Source organism: Phaseolus vulgaris, chromosome 7 (assembly GCF_000499845.2).
Source record: "Phaseolus vulgaris cultivar G19833 chromosome 7, P. vulgaris v2.0, whole genome shotgun sequence".
NCBI lineage: Eukaryota > Viridiplantae > Streptophyta > Magnoliopsida > Fabales > Fabaceae > Phaseolus > Phaseolus vulgaris.
Genome location: NC_023753.2, coordinates 406446 through 428893, shown reverse-complemented (window position 1 = coordinate 428893; position 22448 = coordinate 406446). Strand labels below are relative to the sequence as shown.

At 32.9% G+C, this 22448-nt stretch overlaps 3 protein-coding genes and 1 long non-coding RNA gene across 12 annotated transcripts; 1 reads left to right on the top strand and 3 right to left on the bottom strand.

The window, feature by feature from the left end:
- The first annotated feature begins 1708 nt into the window (after window positions 1-1708).
- Window positions 1709-10492, top strand: LOC137827620 (uncharacterized). Of its 3 annotated transcripts, none has more exons than XM_068633830.1 (19): window positions 1709-1890; window positions 1990-2146; window positions 2641-2710; window positions 2955-3602; window positions 3693-3878; window positions 3979-4092; window positions 5256-5314; window positions 5539-5605; window positions 5710-5761; window positions 5861-5953; window positions 6086-6169; window positions 6289-6689; window positions 7296-7357; window positions 8180-8249; window positions 8823-8903; window positions 8981-9082; window positions 9638-9762; window positions 9972-10089; window positions 10185-10492. In XM_068633830.1, exons 2-19 carry the CDS (start codon window positions 2097-2099, stop codon window positions 10305-10307), a joined length of 2505 nt encoding a protein of 834 aa, XP_068489931.1. In that variant the 5' UTR covers window positions 1709-1890; window positions 1990-2096; the 3' UTR covers window positions 10308-10492. The 3 variants fall into 3 exon arrangements, with proteins under 3 accessions (XP_068489931.1, XP_068489930.1, XP_068489929.1); XM_068633829.1 differs by having other exon boundaries at window positions 1744-1857; XM_068633828.1 differs by having other exon boundaries at window positions 1756-1879.
- Window positions 10493-11205: 713 nt separating this feature from the next.
- Window positions 11206-14704, bottom strand: LOC137828054 (probable plastid-lipid-associated protein 12, chloroplastic). 7 transcript variants are annotated; one of them, XM_068634463.1, is made up of 11 exons: window positions 14310-14704; window positions 14177-14230; window positions 14003-14077; window positions 13439-13558; window positions 12631-12822; window positions 12412-12495; window positions 12227-12319; window positions 12041-12094; window positions 11870-11946; window positions 11506-11613; window positions 11206-11426 (listed from the first exon to the last, which is right to left on the bottom strand). In XM_068634463.1, the coding sequence occupies exons 1-11, from the start codon at window positions 14499-14501 to the stop codon at window positions 11345-11347; spliced, it is 1131 nt and encodes a 376-aa protein (XP_068490564.1). In that variant the 5' UTR covers window positions 14502-14704; the 3' UTR covers window positions 11206-11344. The 7 variants fall into 7 exon arrangements, with proteins under 7 accessions (XP_068490564.1, XP_068490565.1, XP_068490566.1 ...); XM_068634464.1 differs by having other exon boundaries at window positions 12412-12474; XM_068634465.1 differs by having other exon boundaries at window positions 12631-12714.
- Window positions 14705-15609: 905 nt separating this feature from the next.
- Window positions 15610-15983, bottom strand: LOC137828046 (uncharacterized). The gene is made up of 2 exons (XR_011083809.1): window positions 15892-15983; window positions 15610-15822 (listed from the first exon to the last, which is right to left on the bottom strand). It is a non-coding gene; the product is annotated as an uncharacterized lncRNA (long non-coding RNA).
- Window positions 15984-16723: 740 nt separating this feature from the next.
- On the bottom strand, window positions 16724-19049 carry LOC137828045 (uncharacterized). Its single transcript, XM_068634449.1, has one exon. The coding sequence runs from the start codon at window positions 18741-18743 to the stop codon at window positions 17187-17189; it is 1557 nt and encodes a 518-aa protein (XP_068490550.1). The 5' UTR covers window positions 18744-19049; the 3' UTR covers window positions 16724-17186.
- Window positions 19050-22448: the final 3399 nt, after the last annotated feature.

Below are 22448 nucleotides of genomic sequence, written 5' to 3'. Positions count from 1 at the left end.
GAAAATATTTTTGGCGATTTTGTATTTAATAAATTATACTTGAACATGTCAAAGAGAACAAAATCAGAAATATTTAAAAACAAGTTTGGGTATATATAATTAAATCGATTCAACTTAGTTAAACGCACGTAAGTGTAACTCAACAAACAACTTCTTAGCTTAATTCATTTTGAAAAAAAACTCTTAACTTCACGAAAAGTATTTTGCCAAACACGGTGCTATATTAATATTTAATATTATTTATTTTTAAACCCATGTTGCAAAAGATAATATCTTACAGTTATATACTTCTTAATTTAAAAGCAAAACTAGTTCGTAAATTATTAAGCAGGTTATGAATTAGTTTTCTCAAATTATTAGATAATGAATTAGTTAAATATATTTTTTCTATTTCAAACTTTAGATTTTCTATTTATTTTTAATAAAAAAATTACCGAAATAGGCAAACATATTTTTGGAATGATTAAATATAAACTAAAATATTACTCATCACTAAGGTAAACCTTATAATATTATAAAGTGGAAATTTGTTTATTACCCAAAAAAATACATTATACCATTCTAATACTTTTTTATTAGAATAATTTAAAAAGTCTAAAATTTAAATTAAAAAAATATATATAATCTTAAATCATAATACGCAGAAAAAAATATTTAATCATATTTTAAAAAGAATGTTATTACATTGGAAGTATAGTATTTATTTGGGTGTTTTTTATGCACTATTGTTTTGGTATTCAATACCCTCAAGGGACATAATTTGGAAATTTGTATTTTTGGCATTCAATAGCCTCAAAAGACGAAGGATTGAGGAATTAATATTTGTACATATTTTATAAACTTGTCATATAAATACAATAATACATAAAACAATTCATCGATGAAATCTGCAAAAGTTATTATATATCTTTTGATATTTAAGTTTGATATCAGTGTTTATTTTTCTATAATATTAAAAAATTGTCCATAACAAGGACGGCTTAAAAAACCCTTGTTGCTCATTACTCAACCCAATCATATTTTGCAAAAGAAAAATAAAATATCGAAAATATTTTATATTCGGTGTCGGTGTTGAAATTATGGCACGGTTCTCCCTAACCGCACCACATTTTAGTTCAATAAGCATATAGTAAATAAATTATTATTATTATTATTATTTGTTTAGTATATCAATACAATCTACATTATTTAGGAATCGAGATTTAGGATAATTTATATTTTTATTAATTTTTTGAAACGTCATTTAAAGATTAAACCGTGAAATATCGACTTTTAAAACAAATAATATCTCTGATACAGTGATTGATCCTATCAATATTATTTATTGTATTTGGAATCTATGAAACTCGGACAAGTCTCTTAAATGATGTGTCCGTATCTGACGCACTTATCGAACACCGACACTTGTACGATACGGTGAAAGGTCTAAATAAAAAAATATTTATTGAATTTTTTACAATTCTAATACGATTTTAACACAATTTTAAAAAGAATAAATACATTAATTTTTTAAAAAATAAAATTTTATTATGATTATAAAAATAAAGTAGAAACCATTGAACCAATCATAAAAACATTTTTTTTAATAAAAAAAATTAAAATATATTTATAAATATAAATTTTTATTATTAATTTATATAATCTATAATTATATAATATTTTGAGTGTCTATCTTACATAGTTGAAACTTATTATTATTATTATTATTGTTAAGGTTGATTAGGGAGCATTAGAAGCTGGTCAAAAAACTGAAAAAAGCACGTTGATTTTGTCTATGGATGAAGAAGGAAAAGTGAAAATGTGAGGAACCAAACGGAACCATACCGCACCGAACCTTTTTAGCTTTTGGAGCGCTGTGTGAGTGTATCACGCAGCACATGTAATAATAACGTGACGCCATTTTCGCTAACCTCACGCTCAGTGTGCATGTGCTCTCTCTCTCTCTCTATGCTTTCTCTCTCTTATTCTCCACTCTCTCTGTATTTGTAGCTTGCTGCCACTAGCTTCCACAAACCAACTGCACAAATACGCATTCTCTTGCTCGAATTGGAGGCGAAGAAGATCGTGTTCTCAATCTTCGCCGATCCAATCTGCAAATGAAGCCTAACAAAACCGTTAACCCTCTCATCACCTTCGAGCACAAGAGGTACTGTTCCTCAACGCCTATTTTCTTACTTCACTCGCGTTTTGTGTTAGATCCGTCGATTAACGCTTCGTTTTCCTCTTTCGTTTGCTTGCTAAATTCGCTTGGACCACCGCGCGACTTAGCGTTGAACTGCTGTTTTTTTTTCTCGATCGAATTAGTGGCTTGTGAAGATCGATCTTGCTCCTTTGAATTTGAGTTGACGCCGGTTGCGTCTGTTTTTTTTTTCTTCTTTTGTTACTTAGTAGTGAATAGTGAAAGTGATAATCGTTTGAGGTAGTCAATGCCGGCTTCTGTGGAAGTGCGTTGTGTGCGGAATGTGTCGTCGTTTTAGCTTCGGAGTGGGCGAGTGGCGATTTGAGTTGCGTTTTGGTTAAATTTGTTGTTAGAGTCGTACTTATTGTATGTTTGTAGTTAATTTTTTGTTCTTTTTATCTGTTTGTTTGTTATTGGAGTTGATTTGTTTTTGAAAATTAATGCGTGTTTGGTGTGAACAGGGATGCCTATGGGTTTACTGTGCGGCCTCAGCACCTGCAAAGATACCGTGAATATGCTAACATATACAAGGTCTTTGTTATGCTTTGGATTTATGGTTCCAGTTTAAGCGTTTTAAGGAAGGATTAGGAGAATGTTTGAAGTAAATTTTACTTCCAGTAAAATCGAATAATCCTACTAGAAAGGATTTAGATATGTCATTTGTGCGCTACCCGTTGGTGGAAATTCCTTTTTGTTTTTTTTCTCGAAGCTAAGAGCACATAATTTTGCTACCTTGATGCTGTTCCGAGTGTAACACTTTTTACTGCAATTCCAGGAGGAAGAAGAGGAAAGGTCAGATCGGTGGAGCTTGTTTCTTGAAAGACAGGCAGAGTCTACTGAGTTGGCAACAGACAGATTAGTTGTTGGGGATGGTGAGAAAGTTTTGGGTGATGAAGTTGCAGAGCCAGGTGCTGATGCTAGCTCAGAGAAGGGTGTTCATGAAGCAAGCAACCGGGTACCAGATGATTCCGACAGTGCAGCTGAAAATGGTAGTCAAAAGGAGGTACCAGCGACTGAGGAGGCAAAAGTTCACAGAATCCAGTTGTGGAATGAGATAAGACCAACTCTTCGAACTATTGAGGACATGATGAGTGTTCGTGTAAAGAAGAAAACTGGGTCAGTAAAAGAAGAAAGGACCAAGAAATGTGTGTTAAAAGATGACCAGATTATTGAAACTGAAAAGTCACCGTTGCATTCAGATGATGTTAAATCACCAAAAGGAGTATTTGAGGAAGACTCTGAGGAGGAGTTCTATGATGTTGAGAGGTCAGATCCTAGTCCAGATATGCCTCTTGTTGATGGCACAAATGCCTCTGCAAATGGTATTACCGCTGATGCTGCACCACCAGAGGCTTCGTTTCCTTGGAAAGAAGAGTTGGAAGTTCTGGTTCGTGGGGGAGTACCAATGGCATTGCGGGGAGAGGTATGCATTATATATTTGAGATTTGTATTTCTTGAAGTTTATTTATTTTTGGTTAGTTATCATACCCTCTTGTTCGTTATTGTATTTCAGCTTTGGCAAGCTTTTGTTGGTGTAAAAGAAAGGAGGGTGGAGAAGTATTATCAGGATCTTCTAGCCTCAGAGAGTGATTCTGAAATTAAAACTGATCAGCACAGCTTGCAGTCAATTGACAGCAATGGGAAAACAGGTGGAGATTTTGTACGTATGCCAGAAAAATGGAAAGGGCAGATTGAGAAGGTATTTGCTTTTGTTGTTTCAACTTCACTGTTCTAAATAATGTGATATTATCGGTATAAGTTTCTTGATAGAAGTCTGTGATTATTTCTTGTATGTGCAGGATCTGCCTCGAACATTTCCTGGTCATCCTGCTCTGGATGAGGATGGTAGAAACGCTTTGAGACGATTACTTACTGCATATGCTCGACATAACCCCTCAGTTGGTTATTGCCAGGTCCTTGATTCTTTAAATAGTTACATTTCTATTTTCCCTTTTTTTGTAAAAGCTATTTTCCCCTTCAATCAATCTAATTAAGTGTTTATAGGAAACATATATACAGCTGAAAAGACATAAATAATTGATTCAAGTAACTTGTAAGTTAATGAGATACCATGGTGCAATGAATCAACAACGACAGGCATTTATGTTGCCTTATTTACACCATTTAAAAAAAAATCAAATTGCCTGCTTGAATTTCATCATCTTTAAATGATGAGTCAAGGAATCCAATGGCAACTTTTAAGAAAAAATTTCGGAGTCTTGCAAAGCCAACTTTGGCCGCTGATTTATCCTTGACTACTATCTGATGTACAGCACTCGTATATATAAATTCTATAAAATGGTAATTTGGGCTAGTCATTAACCTTTCACTATTTCACTACCACAAAATGTAGTGTTGGTCTTTGTGTAGTTTTTTTACTTTGGACCAACTGTGGATCTCAAGGCTTGTACTTGATAGTATGAGTTGAAGATGATCTGTGTGACTGCTACAGTGTTGAATTAACAAGAAGAATGATTTATTACTTTGAGAGAAAGTACAAAAGCTGTTCATTGTAACTAACTACAAATGACTGCTGTTCAGTTGTAACCAATAACTGACGGCTGTTCTGTAACTACCGTCAGAAAAAGAACAAACTAGATATTACAAAGTTGGAGAAAAGTATATCTCTCACGTACAAAAATAGTACACTTGATAATGATATCCAAAACACTCTGACAATTGAGAAAGAAAGACCTTTGGTGTTGAAATATGTACAGAGCACAATAGGACTGGTTCATATATGTGTATTCTCTTACTCAAACCTTTTATTGAAATTGTAAATTTATTAGAAGAATTGGGAACTATTTTGTGTCTAATAACCCCTCCGGCAAGAGCTGTTTTAGGTGGCCTGCCTGACTGCAGTTATAAATTGCTCTAATGCCTTGCAGGCAACTTTCACATATATCAGTGAAGTGACGCCCATGATTCATGAACAGTAGTTAGTTGTCCTATCACATAGATACTAAAATAATTTAAGCTCATTAGATACTATATGCACTCTCACATGTACATTTCATGTATTCTCATGACATGTATAGCCCACTGATTTAACTTGTTGAAATAATTTATATTGCAGGCCATGAATTTTTTTGCTGGCTTATTGCTACTTTTGATGCCCGAAGAAAATGCCTTTTGGTATGTCCCTAGATACTGCTTGAGTAGATTTATAGAGTATATGGTGAACTTTTCAAAGTAAATTATGAATAGAGCATCATATTATAATTGTTGAAGCGTTTGATGAGCATCATTGCCTTGAAGGAATGACTGACCGATTACTTTATGCTTGTGAAACATCTTTAGAGCTATTCATTGCAAATTGAGCAAATTTATCTTTAACCACTGACTATGGTTTTCCCCAGGGCTTTAATGGGCATTTTAGATGATTATTTTGACGGTTATTATTCAGAGGAAATGATAGAATCGCAGGTATTGTTTATGTACTTTATATTCTTGAATAAATTAAATATTGTATATAGCTGTTATTAAACATTTTAACATATATTCATTCAAATATATTATCATTTTATCAGGTGGATCAACTTGTTTTTGAGGAGTTGGTGAGGGAGAGGTTTCCCAAATTGGGTCTGTAAACTAAATTCATTTTGTCTTTGAACTCTCCAAATGATTTTTGTTTCTAGTGTTCCATTAATTGATATTTTCTTGTGTGTACTTAATTTGCAGCCAATCATCTCGATTATCTGGGAGTGCAGGTGGCATGGGTTACTGGACCTTGGTTCCTGTCCATTTTTGTGAACATGCTTCCTTGGGAAAGTGGTCAGGTTTAATGTTCTATCTATTGAGTAGTGTAGCTTAGTCTTATTTGACAACCTTGCCGTTGTCAAATGAGCATTTCCTATGCATTTGTTTGACCTTCCTTCTCATCTATTGTCATTATTTGGACTTCAGTTCTTCGAGTGTGGGATGTGCTTCTTTTTGAAGGAAACCGAGTCATGCTCTTTAGAACTGCAGTTGCTTTAATGGAGCTATATGGTACTTGGCTGAAACATGTTTGTTGTTTCAAACTATATAGAGTATTATTGGAAAAAGTAAACTAGCAGTGCTTAAGCCATACATATATTAGAAGACCTTAATTTTACCGTGTCTTGTAGGTCCTGCATTGGTAACAACAAAGGATGCTGGAGATGCAGTTACCTTACTTCAGTCATTGGCTGGCTCCACATTTGACAGCAGTCAGCTTGTATTGACAGCTTGCATGGGTTACCAAAATATAAATGAAACTCGGTTGCAGCAGTTGAGGAATAAACATCGGCCTGCTGTAATAGCTTCCATTGAAGAAAGATCGAAAGGGCTTAAAGCTTGGAGGGATTCTCAGGGACTAGCTTCAAAGCTATTTGGCTTTAAGCATGACTCTAAAACTGAACAATCGACTGATATGCAAGGGCTTGACAGCTTATCTCGTACAGAATCTGGTTCCACTAATGCGGATGAAATTCTAATTAGTCTGACTGGAGAGGGTGAGATTGATTCTGTTCCAGATCTTCAAGAGCAGGTCATTTTTGTCTTTTCCTTTTACCCTTCGCACTTTCTATTAGACTGTGATATAGTTAATGGTGTATTTATTGCTATCTTTTAACATATATAACGTTTTCAAATTACCAACACTGAAGTTAAAAAAATCAAAGTTTGATGAAGTGATAATATTACTTTTGGGTACCCACTAATGACTACATTTATCTTAAATGACCCCCTTAAATTCAATGTGGTTAACAGGTTATTGAGAACTTGGGTTGTCCTAACTGGTGTCTAGTTCAATGTGTATGCAACGTGTCAGAGTTGTACAGGGTTTAGTATAAGTTAATGCCATATGTTTCAACATGGTTGTTGGTTTTATTCCACTTATTTAATTATCACACATCCCATTTTGAAAATTCTAATTTTCGGAAAACAGTAAAGGGAACACATCCCAAAAAACTAGGACAGTGTGCTCGTGAAACTTGTATGAATTTCTCCATTCTTCCCTCCTCCCTCTTTCTGTAAAATAAAAAGTAGGTTTGAAACCTTTATTATCATTGAATGCTCATTTACTCTAATAAAAAAGGTGACCAGCTAATTAATTACAGCATAGCATTATTCTCAAGTTGTGAACGCCATGCAGGTTGTCTGGTTGAAGGTTGAACTTTGTAGGCTACTAGAGGAGAAAAGATCATCCATTCTTAGGTACTTGAAATCTGGGTTCTCTTGCAGTCTTACAACTGTTTTTCTTTTCCCCCTAACTAACATAGTTGTAATCATATGGCCAGTCCCATAAAGTATTGGCTATGATATATAATATAAACTGGAGTACTTCAGTCTGTATGCTTATACAACTGCTGATTTGCTGTGCTGTGAGAGGTTTAAATTTGTAATATCTGAGTATCAGAAATGTTTTAATTTGTTGAAAGTCAACCTCTAAATTTTGAAATTCACAGTATCTCGTTATTATAAGGGTTATAGTAAACTATTCTATTTTTATTTTATATTTGTGTGACTTTGGGATTCCTAATTACTTCAGGGAATGTCATTATTTCCATTTAAGTTTTCTTCTATATTATGTATCTGTGCACAAGTGAAATAATACAGAGATAAAATAATTCTCTTCATTAACTGCTTATAGTTTGTTGTTCTGGAAAATTCATTTTAAAGCTCTATTTTTGGTGAACTTAGTGTTGGTATCTGTTTTTTAAAATCGATGAATTTGGTCTTTGCATTTGTGAAATATGGTGAAATTAGTCCTTGATGTCACATGTTACTGTAAGCCACATCAACAAACAGGACTAACGGCATTACATAGGGACCAATTCCATGAATTTCCATAAATCCAAGGGCCAAATTTACTGACTTTAAGTACAAGGACTACGTTTGACCACAAATAAGGGACCTAAAACACATTTTCCCCTGTTTTTAATATGTTAAGGGTTGAGGCGTGGACAGGATGATTAATAAAGTTCATGGATTTTATGCATATAGCATTTAGTCCTTAAATTTCTTCCTTTTTATCAGGGCGGAGGAGCTGGAAACAGCATTAATGGAAATGGTCAAGCAGGACAATAGGCGGCAACTGAGTGCAAAGGTAAAGTCATGTGTGCGCTTGGGATTCTATGCTTGCTTGGGATTCTATGCTTTCTTATCACGCTGTTATTGCCAAAGTTATCCCTGCAATGCAACATTTTACTACAAAGTTCTTTGAAATTGTATTATGCATTCACATCATGAGCCTAATTGGTGAATTTTCAGAGTGATATCTTCACCTAGACTTTCTTCACAGCATAATAAAACGCAATACCTGTTCCTTGGTTCATGCAACCATTCAATTAAAGAGTACTAAACTAATGAGTAATGACGTGCTAGTAGTATCTTATTGTTTACTGATATTGAAGCTGGAGAGAATATTTCCCTTCTATCCTTTTGCTAAAGTTGTACTGAGTGCTACCCTTCTATCCTTTGGCTAAAGTTGAAACACTTATTTGTCAGATTCATACAAATCCATCCATAGACATCTACATCTTATTTATGGTATAGTATTGAGTGAAATGTATTATGTGATTCTAATTGCGTAGCTGAAAACTATAGATTAGATGTCCTGTACATTGAGTTGTAATTTGTGGTTTGAGAATTCAAAGCATGTAATTCTTATTTTCTTCAGGTGGAGCAACTAGAAGAAGATGTTGCTCAGCTTCGGCAGGCACTTGCCGATAAACAAGAACAAGAAACTGCTATGCTTCAGGTATAATTTTTGTCTGTCTATATTTATTGTTATTGAGATAATGTCTCTTTTTGTGACTGAGAATGTGCTGCTGATAGGTGTTGATGCGGGTGGAGCAAGAGCAGAAGGTGACTGAGGACGCTCGTAGGTTTGCTGAGCAAGATGCAGCCGCACAAAGATATGCTGCCCAAGTCCTTCAGGTTACCCTTTTCCCTGTTTCATCTTGTATTAGTCTAGTAATACAAGCTCTCTCTCTCTCTCTCTCTCTCTCTCTCTCTCTATATATATATATATATATATATATATATATATACATTTTTCAGTAAGCTGTTCCTGATTTGGACATCATCGTATCATAGGGAGGGACTGACGATATTTTGCAGAATCTTTAATATATATTAATTATTCTGGCATGCGCTATATTTAACTGCCTCCAATTGGAAGAAATTGCACTTTATTGTCACGTTTTAGTCAACTATGCTAGATATAGTTGATTATGTTTGTTTCAGCGTTTTTTTTGGCAGTGGGGGAGGTGATGTTGGTGATTGCACTGTACTTGTTCTAATAAGCATTATTTGATTCAGCACCTTTGCCTTGACTAGTGCCTATTCTGAATACAATAATATTTTTAAATTTCTATTATGGTCATCTATGTCAGGATCATTGCTTTCTTATACTGCTATATTATATTTTGATTGGCAAATGGTGAACTTTTGTCCCGCAACATCTTACAATGGTACGTATTATATTGGCAGGAAAAGTATGAAGAAGCAACTGCTGCCCTTACTGAAATGGAGAAGAGAGCAGTCATGGCAGAATCTATGCTAGAGGCTACATTGCAGTACCAGCACGGCCAAGTTAAAGTGCTACAATCTCCACGGTATATTTATTTTTTAAGTTTCTGAAATATCTCTTTACTCTTCATATCCACACCTACAGTATATTTTTTTTTGTTTCAGCATGGTTTTCTATTTAATATTTTTGTTTAAAAGTTTTGTCCCCCCAAATAAATGTTTGATATTAGTTATGCACAGAGTTCTGTATGAGGAACTTGACTTGACTTGATGTCATCTTCATCTTGATTTATAGATCACAGAGTGAATCCCCAGTATCGAGAAACAGTCCAGAACCTACAGCGGAAATCCCTGCCAGGAGGATAAGTTTGCTTTCTCGTCCATTTGGACTTGGATGGCGTGATCGAAACAAGGTTGGCTTCATCAACCATTGTGAAATTTTATCAGAATATTATACTTGGACGATTACTATTTTGTAGTGATAACCTGAATTTGTTGTCTGCAATAGGGAAAACCGTCTAACTCAGAAGAGCCAGCTGAGGAAAAGGCCAGCGTTGAGGAACAAAATTCGATCTACCAACAAGAAGGCATTAAAGTACACGACGAGAGTAGGAATGAAGTGAGTGCCTAGATTTGCTGTATGTCCTTCTCAAAACGATTTGACGAGCAAGAAGTTAGTTAGTTCCTTCTTCCTTGTCTGTAATTTTTGTTTAGGTTGGACATATAATTTCATATTCATTATTTGTTCGTTCTTTATGATATGTCATCATAGAATAATAGTAATTGCAAAGTGAACGCATTTATCTATAATACAAACTTTCTTGTGTGTGTGCGTGCGTGTGTGGAACCTTGGATTCCATGGTTCCATGGAGTATAATGTATGTTCAGATGGAGGACTGCTAAAAGAATCCGGCATTTTTGGATAAAAGAAAATTATATAATTAATTTTTATGAACATTTTGAACTATGAGACTCATATACTCCTCATTGTGTTGAACATTAACACTAGTATGATACATATCGGTGTAGTTTCTAATTCAAAAAATAGAAAAATTCAAACATAGTTCTATCACAATTTTAGAAAAAAAAATACATTAATTTGTTTAAAAAAATTCAATTTTATTGTATAAAATTTTATTATGATTATAAAAATAAGAAATATTTCTTTTAATATATTTTTGTTTCAAAACTTCTAAAACATACTTGTATATATAATAAATTTTTATTGTCAATTTATATAATTTATAATTATACAATATATAGATATTTATCTTTATGTTCTATATTTTAAAAAATTATATGTATTTTTGTGTCTTACATTTTAAAAATTATACTTATTTTCGTATTCTACACATATATCTAAAATTACACACATATATATATGTACGTGTTATATCATCAGTGTAGTTACATAGATTTTGAGTTTGAGTGTAAAATCTGATGAAAATTATAAAATCCACATAATGGCATATATGTACGTGTTATATCATCAGTGTAGTTACATAGATTTTGAGTTTGAGTGTAAAATCTGATGAAAATTATAAAATCCACATAATGGCGCTAAAAAGAATTAAAGCAGAGTTGTACATCCTTGTTGTTGCCAAGGAAAGTTTAATACACAATTTACCAGTCTTCATTTACAAAAAAATCTTATACTTTTATGTTACTTCATCTCAATGCATCCGTGCGAGCATGTACGAAAAGAATATTATTGTATCCCCGGCTAACTCTGAGCTTCTCGTCGCTGTATCTGCAAAGGAAAACTCAACTAGTAAGACAAAACCCAAATCTACTCTATAGATGGATTAACAATGAATATGCCATCTTACAGAAGCTCCAATATGAACTTGTTTTTCACTTGTAGGGGATATCCGAATGGACCACCAATTATGGCTGCATCATCCATCGTAACGTCATACAGTCTGGACCCAGTCTTTCTGTCAATTTTAGGCCAAAATGTTAGCAAAATTCACCATTCAAGGAACACTATAGATAAGATAAGACATGTTAACTATGGTTAATTCCTACAAATTCCCACCGCAAAGCTACAAAAGAAGTCATTATACATATCTTATCCAATGCTGAATCCTAAGGTTCTCCACTGTATTACCACTACATGCCTTCTTCCTATTTCCTTTGTTTTGAGAACCCTCACATAAACAGTAGTAAACATGAAAAATAATAGAAACTTACACAAAATTTCCAGTCATGGAGAACTTAAGCCCAAGCAAGATATCAACAAGGATCTTTATTCTTCCATCCTTGATAATCTGCAATGCCCATCATTATATATACAAACTGAAGATGTGAAGAAGCATATGTAGATAATAGAGGTAATGTAAATGTGCAAGATGAATCCCATACCTGCTTGCCCATCAGCCCATTCACCGCATTCTCTATCCAACTATCCGTTACAGTCTGCAGATAGTAAATTGTTTAATAGGAAAAAAGCACTTTGCAACAAAAATGTACACATTTTAATGAGCTCCAATCAGTATTGACAAAAAAAGTGATTGGGAATTGGCACTCCTTTAGATTTCCAAAATCTACCTGCGAATTCCACATCATCTGCCACTCACCCTCTTCTAGCTCCGGTTCTTCTTGACCACTGTTCTGCTTTAAGGAAATAAGTTCTTCTATTGCCTGTGGGAGTTGAGAATGTGAAAAACAGTGACAATTGAAATATTCCAGTTGTGTTTATTAAATTATACAAACAGAAAAATCGGCAGTCTGACCTCTTTAATACCCTTCCCTGAGGAAATAGCAGTCAATAACTTTTGCCTTGGTTCAGTTTGCTTCTGTAACACAAATGTTGTTCCCTGCACTATTGATATGTTGCTAATAATTCTCAGAAATATAAAACGTATATAGAAAAATACTTTCATGTTATTGACAATTAAGCACTTTATGAAAAAGGCTACTAGAAGGTGTTTCCAGTGAAAATGCCTAATCACCTTATTTCCTCTGGAGATACGAAGGTTTCCCGAATTGGACAAATATGTGGTGTCTAACCAACCTTTTGCTTCATCTCCAAGTAGCTTAAATGGAACCGGATACGGAACTTTAAATGGAAGAAATTTAAAAGAAAAAGCAGCTCTGTCAAACCTAAAAAGGATTCTTTTTCCATCTTCAATTGATGCTGCCGCCTAAAAACAATAACTAAAACAACTAAGGCCCTGTTTAGCACCATTAATTTAGGACTGCTTCTTCTTCCACTTTCATATCTTTTTCTCTCACCTCCATAAATTTTTAAATTCTAAAAATGTTTTTATGTAATATTCTGGATTTCATGAAAGTCTTTTTCTAAATTTATAATTAATTTTTGGATTATGTAATCTAAAAGTTTTTTTACACAATCTGAAACTACTATAAAATTCAAACTTTATATGTATTATATAATCCAAAATACTTTTTTTTCAAAATATATTCTGTATTACATAATAATTTCAAATCTGAAATTAGCTTCTAAATTATATAATCCGAAATATATATAATATTTTTAAATTATTTTTGAAAGGAGGTGACACAAGAAACATAAAAAGGCATTTTCATATATTTTGTATGGGTGGCACAAAAAGCATATGGAGGTGGAGGAAGAAGCACGCTTAATTTACTAATATGGACTACAGGCAAAGCCTCTTAAGCTAAGGGCTTCAAAGAGATTCAGAGGTACCAAGTGTTGTAAAAATAGAGTTAAAAATTAAATTTTACTCAGAAATGTGTATTAGATTTGTAACTTCAATTTAATTTATTTCGTATTACCTCCACTTTGAGCTCACCGATAGCATCAGAAAATGACACAATATTGCACACGCGTGGATCATTTGTTCGAAGATAAACCTCTTGAAATACACTAAAAAAGTCAACCCCGACGAAGGTTCTCTGAAAGTGCAGTATAGAATACCAATTGAGACACACTTCATCAAGCAATTTACAGAGTATGTCTTTAACAGGTCATGTCACACACTTGTTATGGAGGTAGCTTGACAAGTCAAAAAATTTATCACACCACGCCACAATTCTTAATACTATTATTTTAATACCTACTCTTTATTATATACATTTATTTTTAAACCTAACATCATCAAGAAGAAGAAGAGTTGTATAGAATTTTTGAAGTTTTCAAACAATCATTTTCCGAAACTATTATGAAGTTGAGGTGAATTTCAGTCTAATATGCCTAAATGTACACACTGAATCCCATGTAGTGAAGGACACTATATGCTGCCCTAGCCGTTAGGGATTTAACAAAGTGTCTATCAATAACAAGTTAAAGCCATTAAACCATTACTGCAACATCCAAGAAGAAAAAGCATGTCACAGAACCTGAATTGGCGATGCTGTTCCGGGTCTTGTGGTGAAAATTAGCTGCCAGCGACCCTCGATCAAATTGGAGTTTGTCTGCATGATTTACTTTCATGGATCAACGGAGAAATACAAGATAACAGATATTTAGAGAGAGATTATGCGTAGAAAAGCATTGAAGTATGGAAGACGAACCGGATCGGGCACACCCCCCAAACGTTCGAGGACTTGAACAGCACGCTCAACAGCCTGATAGAGAGAAAAAAAAAAGAGAAAGAAAAATGAACGGTGAATGGTGAATTGGAAAAGGAATTGAAGGAAGCACTACATTGAGCTGCTGAGGAGAAGAAGAACGTCCGCGTCCCTGGATGCCAAGAAGGGCTTCGATGAGTGAGTTTTCAGATTCGGTAAACGATATTTGCTGAACGCGAGAACACCCGAGCACGAAGCGATCCTTCAATGGCTTTGGAGAAACGAGAGTTGAAGGGTGAAACCCTAGATTTAGAAGATTCAGAGCCATTAGGGAGAAAGCTGGAGCTTCCCCTTTTCTTTTCTGTTATGTGCACAGTAACTTGGCGCCAAGATCAACCTGCATACGTGGCAAAACAGCAAGGAAGATATAGATAGAATATGGCTTCTCTGCTCCACTTCCACTGTCCACACATCCAGATTACAAACCCATTCATTTTTATTACACAATATCTCTATGGCTTTATGAACTATAGACACCAATACTCATACACATACATTTCTATATTATAATTATAAATTATATAAATTAATAAAAAAAAATATGTACACAACTATGTTTTTTTTTAGTAAAAAATGTTTTTTTATTATTGATTTAAAAAGATTTATTCTTTATTTTTATAATCATAATAAAAAATTATACAATAAAATTGAGTATTTAGAAAATTAATAGTATTTTTTAAAAAAAATTATACTAAAATTATGTTAAAATTATCATAAATTAACAAATATTTTTTGAATCGAACACTTCACTATACATCACTGTCCTACAAGAATCCTACAAGTGTTGTTGTTCGATACGTGTCCTAGAAGAGTTCTACTTGTTCGATACGTGTGTTACGAAAGTCCTACGAGTGTCAGTGTTTGATACGAACAATTTAAATTCTAATTACAAAAATATGTAGAATTAATTTATTTAATCTTAAAATGTTAAATGTAATAATCTATAATGTAATAAATTGTTTTTTTGTTATAATGTAATAAATTGTTGTTTGTTATAATGTAATGAATTGTTTTTTTGATTGATAAGTTGTTCAAAGGCATCATATAGAATGATTAAATTAATCATCATTTAAAAGTCGTTTTTAAATAAAACATTTATAATTTCCTCGCTTATATGAACTATAGCGTTACTTTCGCGACCGAAATTGAATAAAAACATCGTTGAAAAAAACCAATATTTTGCCAACACCGAATCTATATTATCTGAAAATATAGTAAAACACTATTTTTAACTAAGCAACAACCACGAAAGTGATCAACACTTCAAACACAACTTTAAAAGAAACAGTGGTAAAGAATAGAAAAACAACATCAACATTAACGACAGCATGAAAGTCAGGTCAAAACCATTGAAATTAAGTGGCTGCGGAACGAACTGAAATCACAAAGGTGTAATTGGAATAACACGATGGATTCAACATAATTTTTTCCATCCATTTGAAAAGTTTGCATAGGTCAAACCAAAATACACGAAATCAGCTCCTTCGCAATACCAAGCATCTAAGCCCAAACATCTCGGTCAAACAATTCTTTTGGCTTTGTTGAGAGGCCAAATGCAATTTTGCAGAGCCTGCGGGCCATAGTAGTATCTGCAGACAAGATGAAGCAGTTGAAATGGCAACTATTGTATCAGAAGAGATGACTTTGATTCTTAATACCATGTAACTACAAAGTTAGCCACGTAGGCCTATTTTACAGCTTTTGTATTGTATGGCCAGCGGCAAATACTATCTGTAAACACAAGAAACAATGGTTAAATATATAATCTATACACGCAAAAATAGATTAAAAAAACAGATGAACAGTGAAGAGAAACAGACACGGCAAAAATGATCGTATACACAACTCTGTTGTGTTTATAACTAAGAACTAAGAATTCGAAGTACAAAGAGAATAAGGAAAACAGAAGTATTAGAGAAATTACCGGCAAAAAAAAGTTCCATTTTCTCTTTTGAAATAGAACCCCTAAAATACCAAACCCCTCCTCCATCATCATCCATCCAATTCCTTGGGAAGATCCAACACAGTAGCAATTCGAACACCAAATTGCGAAACCAGATCTCCCTTCGCAGTAGAATCTGGCAGAAATACTGCTTTCCATCAAACTCAAGTCCAAAGCCACCGAAAAATTTAAGAGCATTACCACCAAGTTTCACATCACACTCGATACAAAAGTTCTCACAGTTGTCACATAGTTACGCTAAAGTAATAACTCACATGCGTAAGAGAAACTTATGGATTATAAGAATCTATTAAAAAACTCAGACTTATTTTATAATTACATGACTATGCGTTATAACAGAAGGTCGTAAACGGTCCATTATGAAAAACTTTTCTCGTTAAAAAGATGGATTCTATTCAGCATTCTCCTATGAAGTTCACCATGGTAGAATAGTGAAATTCTCGAATATTTTTAATAAAAGAAAATAAATCGATAAAGTGGAATAAATTAATCTTCCTAAGCAAGAGGAAACGGAAAAACCAACAAAATACACAAAATCAATTGCATGAAATTAACTAAAAGTAGAATCAGTACACATTAATCATTAGTTCTCCTAAAAAATTCACAGGTTCTTTACATCCTTATAAGAACACTATGGCATATTTAATCCCTTGTACATTAAATGAACCTGCAAACTCAAGGATCTCTTACTATTTTTCGAAAGACCTACCCTACCCTGGAAGGAAAAAGAAAAGGAAGGAAACTCAGGTCCTATAGCCCTTATGGTCCTCATTATGTCCATGAGATGTGACAACGAAAAACAAAACCACTAGTCCTCCCATCCCAATCTTTCATTTTAACAAACCATACAAATTATAAAAAAAATAGCGACAAAATAAAAGCAAACTGCTAAACTACGATCTACAAATACCAACATTTATGCATTAAAAAGTTTTAGAGTTTATTTTACTCTAGCCTTCCCCTCAAAAGTATTCAGATGAACAACCCATGCTAACATGGGACAGACGAGTCATCATCCCTGGCAGTCTCTGATGTTGTCCCAACTACTTGACTCTTGCTTTCATCCTTCTCGTTTAAGACGAAGTCCTTTTTATTTTCATCAGTTGCTCCTTGACTTTTAGATTCGTCATTTATGTCCTGCATTTCAAAATCACCACTTTCTTTGTTATCCATTACATCATTTTCTTTTGAAAAACTTTTATCAGCCAAACACTGTTGTGTCACTCCTTCATCCTTCAGCTCATCCTTTTCCTTCACTGCATCAAACACACAGTCACTCCCCAATTCATTACCTCTGACCCCATCCTTCTCCGCAATAGCCTCGTTTGGAACAGACGCTTCCATGAAAACATTATCTACACCTTCAGCCTCTGATACCCCAACATTGTTCAACTTAGCATTGGCCTCAATACTTCCATCTCTCACACTGTCAAGCACTGAGTCAACCATCACCACATTGTTCTCAATTCCCATAACCGGAACATCAGAGCCACCCTCACTCTCATTATCAGACCCATTTTCCACCACTTCCTCATTGACATCTTCAACAGCTTGGTTCTGCCTCTCAAGATACATCAACCTCCTTCGCAGGTCGCCCAACTCTCTCTCCATCAGGAAAAGGCGCTCCTTCAACGTCAAGTTCTCCTCCTCCAACTGAGCTATATGGGAATCCTGATCATCAACCCTATTCTCTAACACATTGTTGTAATCCACTCCATAATTGGGGTATATCATTTCAAACCGACTCAAATCGTGATCCAGCCTCCTCTCCACCTCCACATGCTCCTCCACATCACTCTCACTCGAGCCACCGTCTTCCTCGTCCTCATAATCATGAACATCAGCCTCATTTCCCGGTGATCGAAGTCTAATCAGACCCTTCATCGTCCCATATCCATCAACACCCCACTCCTCCTTCGCCATATCACCCAACACCTCCCTCGACGGCGACAATATAGGCGTGGGAAGCACTGCGGGGGTCACAGGGCATGGTGAAACAAGAGATGCTATGCCACCGGACTTCTTCGCACGAATAATAAACGAGGTCGTATTCCTAGGGGCGTATGGAGCAAACCTATTATTAAACTTCTTTTTGGGATAGAACTTACGCGCTTTCAAGCGATTTTGCGATTGCAACTCGTTCAGCGTTGGGGGTTGGTAACCCGCGACACCGGTGTTCGGATTACTAAGAGTTGCCATTCCACTGGGATTGGGTTTATCCATTCTCCTAGGGTCCTTGCGTTTGTCAGTCATCTTCTTCCCCTTCCAGTTACTCCGGTAATTCGGTTTCATAGGGTTCTGAAACTTCATGGCAGGGTCCAGAGGAACTTGCTGAGACCAAACCTTGTAACCGCGATTCATCATCGGAGGCAGAGACTGGTTCATCATAATCTGTGATGTCTTCATCTGAGGCTGCGCTTGCTGATTCATCCCTTGATTGTGCGAGAGCATCTGAGGTTGCGACTGGCCTATTATCTGCACCTGATTCATCATCTGAGGCTGGTTCATCTGGTTCAAATTCATCATCATCTGCGATTGGTCGTTCATCGCAACGAAAGTACGAAACCCTATGCTAAACCGTTGCAATTACAAACGTAACGGCCGGAAACGAAAATACAATCGCCGATCGCGAAAACAGGCAGCGGAAAAAGAGAGACCGAAACCCTAAATTCCTTTTATCTGAAATTCAAAAAAGGGGAATATTAGGGTTTGATCTTTAAGGGAATCGACCTAAGGCTGAAATCGAATTCCTCTTTCGAGATTTTCACGAATCTGAAAGAAAACCCTGATTCCGAGTTCTTGATTTTCTTTTTCTCGAAAATTCTTGTTTTATCGCAGAAAATTTTGCTTCTGTGAGGTGCTTGCCTCAACCGAAGAGCTTTATATAGTGGGACAGGAACAAATTGACGGCTAGATCTTAATTCGATTAATGGACGGTTCAGATTGTATATTCGTGATGCACACGTGTCGCTCGTCTCCGAAAAGTTCGATCCTTGATTTCCCGTTTCAAGGTACGACTACTAAGGCCCTTTATCTCTACTTACTACTATATTATTTATTTTTTACCACATTAATTATGTAAATTTATTAATTACATATTTATTATATTAAAATTTCAAAAAATACCTAAAATTAACTATGCATGTGTTTTGCTAATCAGGGCTTTTAATTGTTAAAACCATTTATTTTGTCATGCTTGGAAGTAATTAATATCATAAAAATTGAAATACTAAATACCAAATATTAAGAAGATTAAATTAGATGTTTGATAATTGATATTAACGAGCTACCATTTAATGATTAAGATAGGTAGAATAAATATTTTTTTGTCATTATTTGTTTGTGCAATTCTTATCTATAATTTCCACTAAATTAAAATAAGGAAAATCATTATTTTTTATTCTGACTAAGAAAGTTGGTTAATACTATTTAAAAAATTCTCAATTGTTCTCCATTAAAAATATATAAAAATAGAATATCAATTAATTAAAATTTATTTTTCAAACACTGTCGTTGAATAAGATTAAAGTAGTTAAAAATTGTTTTTGTATTTGTGTTCTATTTTTTTTTAAACTTGTAATTGAACTGGTCCAATGCAAAACTATATTGATCTAATGCAAGTGTTATTTTAGGAAAAATTAGTTGTGTCAAGATTTAGTTTCTTATTATACAGTTACATTAAATACTTATAAATAAAAAAATTTATAGCGGTCTTATCTAGTTCCAGTAAATTTGACTTCAATATACATGTGATCCCTGCAAAATAAATAATGAGAATATTTGCGTTAAAATATATATATATATATATATATATATATATATATATGTATTTATAACAATATATACAAAAAAGAATTCCATTTTAATGTAACTTATTGGTATTAAGTAGTATATTGAGTAAACTATATACTTTTATAAATTAACAAATTATTGGTATTATTAATATAAAAATATATTAAATTAAATGTTTTAACAATAATAAATAATTATTTATTATATTGAGTAAGGTTTTTTTTATATATTAAAAGATTATTGGTAGCTAAATTATTGAATACTTTAAATTTTAAATTTAATAGTAAAATATTACTACATATTAGATATCAATTTATAAATTATTTTGAAATTTTTATTAATGATATAAACTAATTTAAATATTAATAATTTTTTACTTTATTAATAAATATTTAACTTAATATAATGATTAATTATATTTTATCACTATATTATCTTTTTTTAATTATTTTATTATAGTGTATGATATAAAAACTACTTTTAATTTTCTAGTAAATTGTTTTGAAATATTAAAAATGCAATTAAAAGTAAAAAAAAAATTATAGATGGTTAAAATTTTAGGAATAGAAAGATGAAAATTGAGCTAACGATTAAATTAAGTCACTTTAAATTATATACAAAAATAAAGAGTTAGGTATATATTTTATATCTGAAACATATACGAGGGATTAAGATTTTTATGTGTTAATTTAATTTAGGTATGTGTCATATATTAATTGTCGTTAATGGGAAATAAGTTTAAAGTGGTGGTGTAATTAGTATAAATGTTTAGAAAATTTTAGCTTGACCTTATAAATGAGTTAGAAACAAAGGGTTTAGAAAGTAATATGAAAAACACATTTTCTCTTTATTCTTCTTCTACTGTTTACTTGTGTCAGTAACTATACATTTGTTCTTCATTCTTAGGATTTTGTTGATTCCGAGTCAACCATGAGTAAAGTACAACACTGGTTTCACTAGTTTGACTCTTTTTTTTTCTTCTATTGGGTCTTAAATCACATGCATGCATGATTTGTAATATGTGAGTTTAATTTTATTTTTTTTAAATTTTAGTTTGATGTTATGTTTTTCTATGGTTACATTTTTTTTTTAACTTTAAGTTGTTTGTGTCATTTGTACTTTTGATTCATGATTTTTTTTTTCCAGTGTCTGATTTTCTTAGTCTAAAAAATCTAAGGTAAAGGAAAAAAAAATCTAAGGTAAAGGAAGCTAAATATTAATTATTAAGTTTGTTGATGATTTTTTTATGTATTAATCACAGAAGGTAAAGTAATATCATGTTATATTTTTTATGTTTATCAAACGGGGACTTATAAAGAATTGAAATTGTTGCTCACCAAAAAAATTGTAAAAAAATCATAACAACATGGTTAAATATGTTTTTAAAATAATACGAAATATTGTTTTCTCTTTAGTCCGAATATTAACATCTGAGTATTTGTAGTATAAAAAAAATAATATAATAGATCATTATCTGTCTAAAATGATTGTAGGTTTTCAATTATTGATAGTTTTTTTTTTTAAATAGTTTGTTTAAATTGTATATTGATGTCCATCGTAACTAATTACAATAGGTTGATGAAGTGAAATCTCAAATTGAACAAAATTCACATACACACAGATCTATTTCAATCATTTTCATACTATAAGTACCTAAATGGTTTGAATTTTGAACTAGTGACAAAAACTAATTCCGTGTTATAATACAAAAACGGAACACATATTTAACCCTAAAAAAATTTATGATTTGTAACCTTAATATCTTTAATGTCTTCGTTAAAAATATGATTTGTGTGATAATGTAAAAGTTATTTAACCATCACAAAATAGTGTGATGTGTGTCGAATGATGAATATAAAAAAACTTTAAGTAATGATTTAAGCCAAATAATTTCACAATTGACAATGACCATATAATGGTATTCAACATCCATTGAAGATCGAGAAATTTATGACTTAATCTTTTGAGAAATCCGAGAGACGCTCAATACAGGTAACTAGTAAGTGTAGAGTTTTGTTTTTGTAAACCAAAAATACTTTACTTTACACATGATGACTTTTTTATAATAAATAATTATAGTGTGTTTCTTTGACACTTTGCATAAAGCGTTTTCAAGCGCAATAAAGTTCAAGCAAGTGATGGTGAGTGACCAACTAATAATCTATGATAAGTAAAATTTTAGAAAAAATGGATTATAAAATTATTGAAGTTATCAACTAGTATGAAAACAAACACAATCTTAAGAAGTCAATTGGTGATTTTATAAATGGTTTTGTACCAAATAAATTGTCTTAATAAATAATATGAAACACATTTATATTTATATTTATGTAGAGGAATAAAGAAGTTAACAAGTCTAAGTAATGTCAATACCAATAAAATATTTAAACACTTTTATTTATTCTTTGTGTGCTAAGAGTAAAATCGTCTCCAACAATAACAAGTTAGATAAGAATATAA

Bases quoted from the DNA above. Each gene is read 5' to 3' on its own strand.
- LOC137827620 (XM_068633830.1), top strand. From the start codon at position 2,097: ATGAAGCCTAACAAAACCGTTAACCCTCTCATCACCTTCGAGCACAAG. The intron at 2,147-2,640 runs GTACTGTTCCTC...TGGTGTGAACAG, and splicing joins ATCACCTTCGAGCACAAGAG to GGATGCCTATGGGTTTACTG. The intron at 8,250-8,822 runs GTAAAGTCATGT...TATTTTCTTCAG, and splicing joins GGCGGCAACTGAGTGCAAAG to GTGGAGCAACTAGAAGAAGA.
- LOC137828054 (XM_068634463.1), bottom strand. From the start codon at position 14,501: ATGGCTCTGAATCTTCTAAATCTAGGGTTTCACCCTTCAACTCTCGTT. The intron at 11,614-11,869 runs GTAAGTTTCTAT...TAAAATTGACAG, and splicing joins TCCATGACTGGAAATTTTGT to AAAGACTGGGTCCAGACTGT. The intron at 11,427-11,505 runs GTAAGATGGCAT...TTTCCTTTGCAG, and splicing joins AAGTTCATATTGGAGCTTCT to ATACAGCGACGAGAAGCTCA.
- LOC137828045 (XM_068634449.1), bottom strand. From the start codon at position 18,743: ATGAACGACCAATCGCAGATGATGATGAATTTGAACCAGATGAACCAG.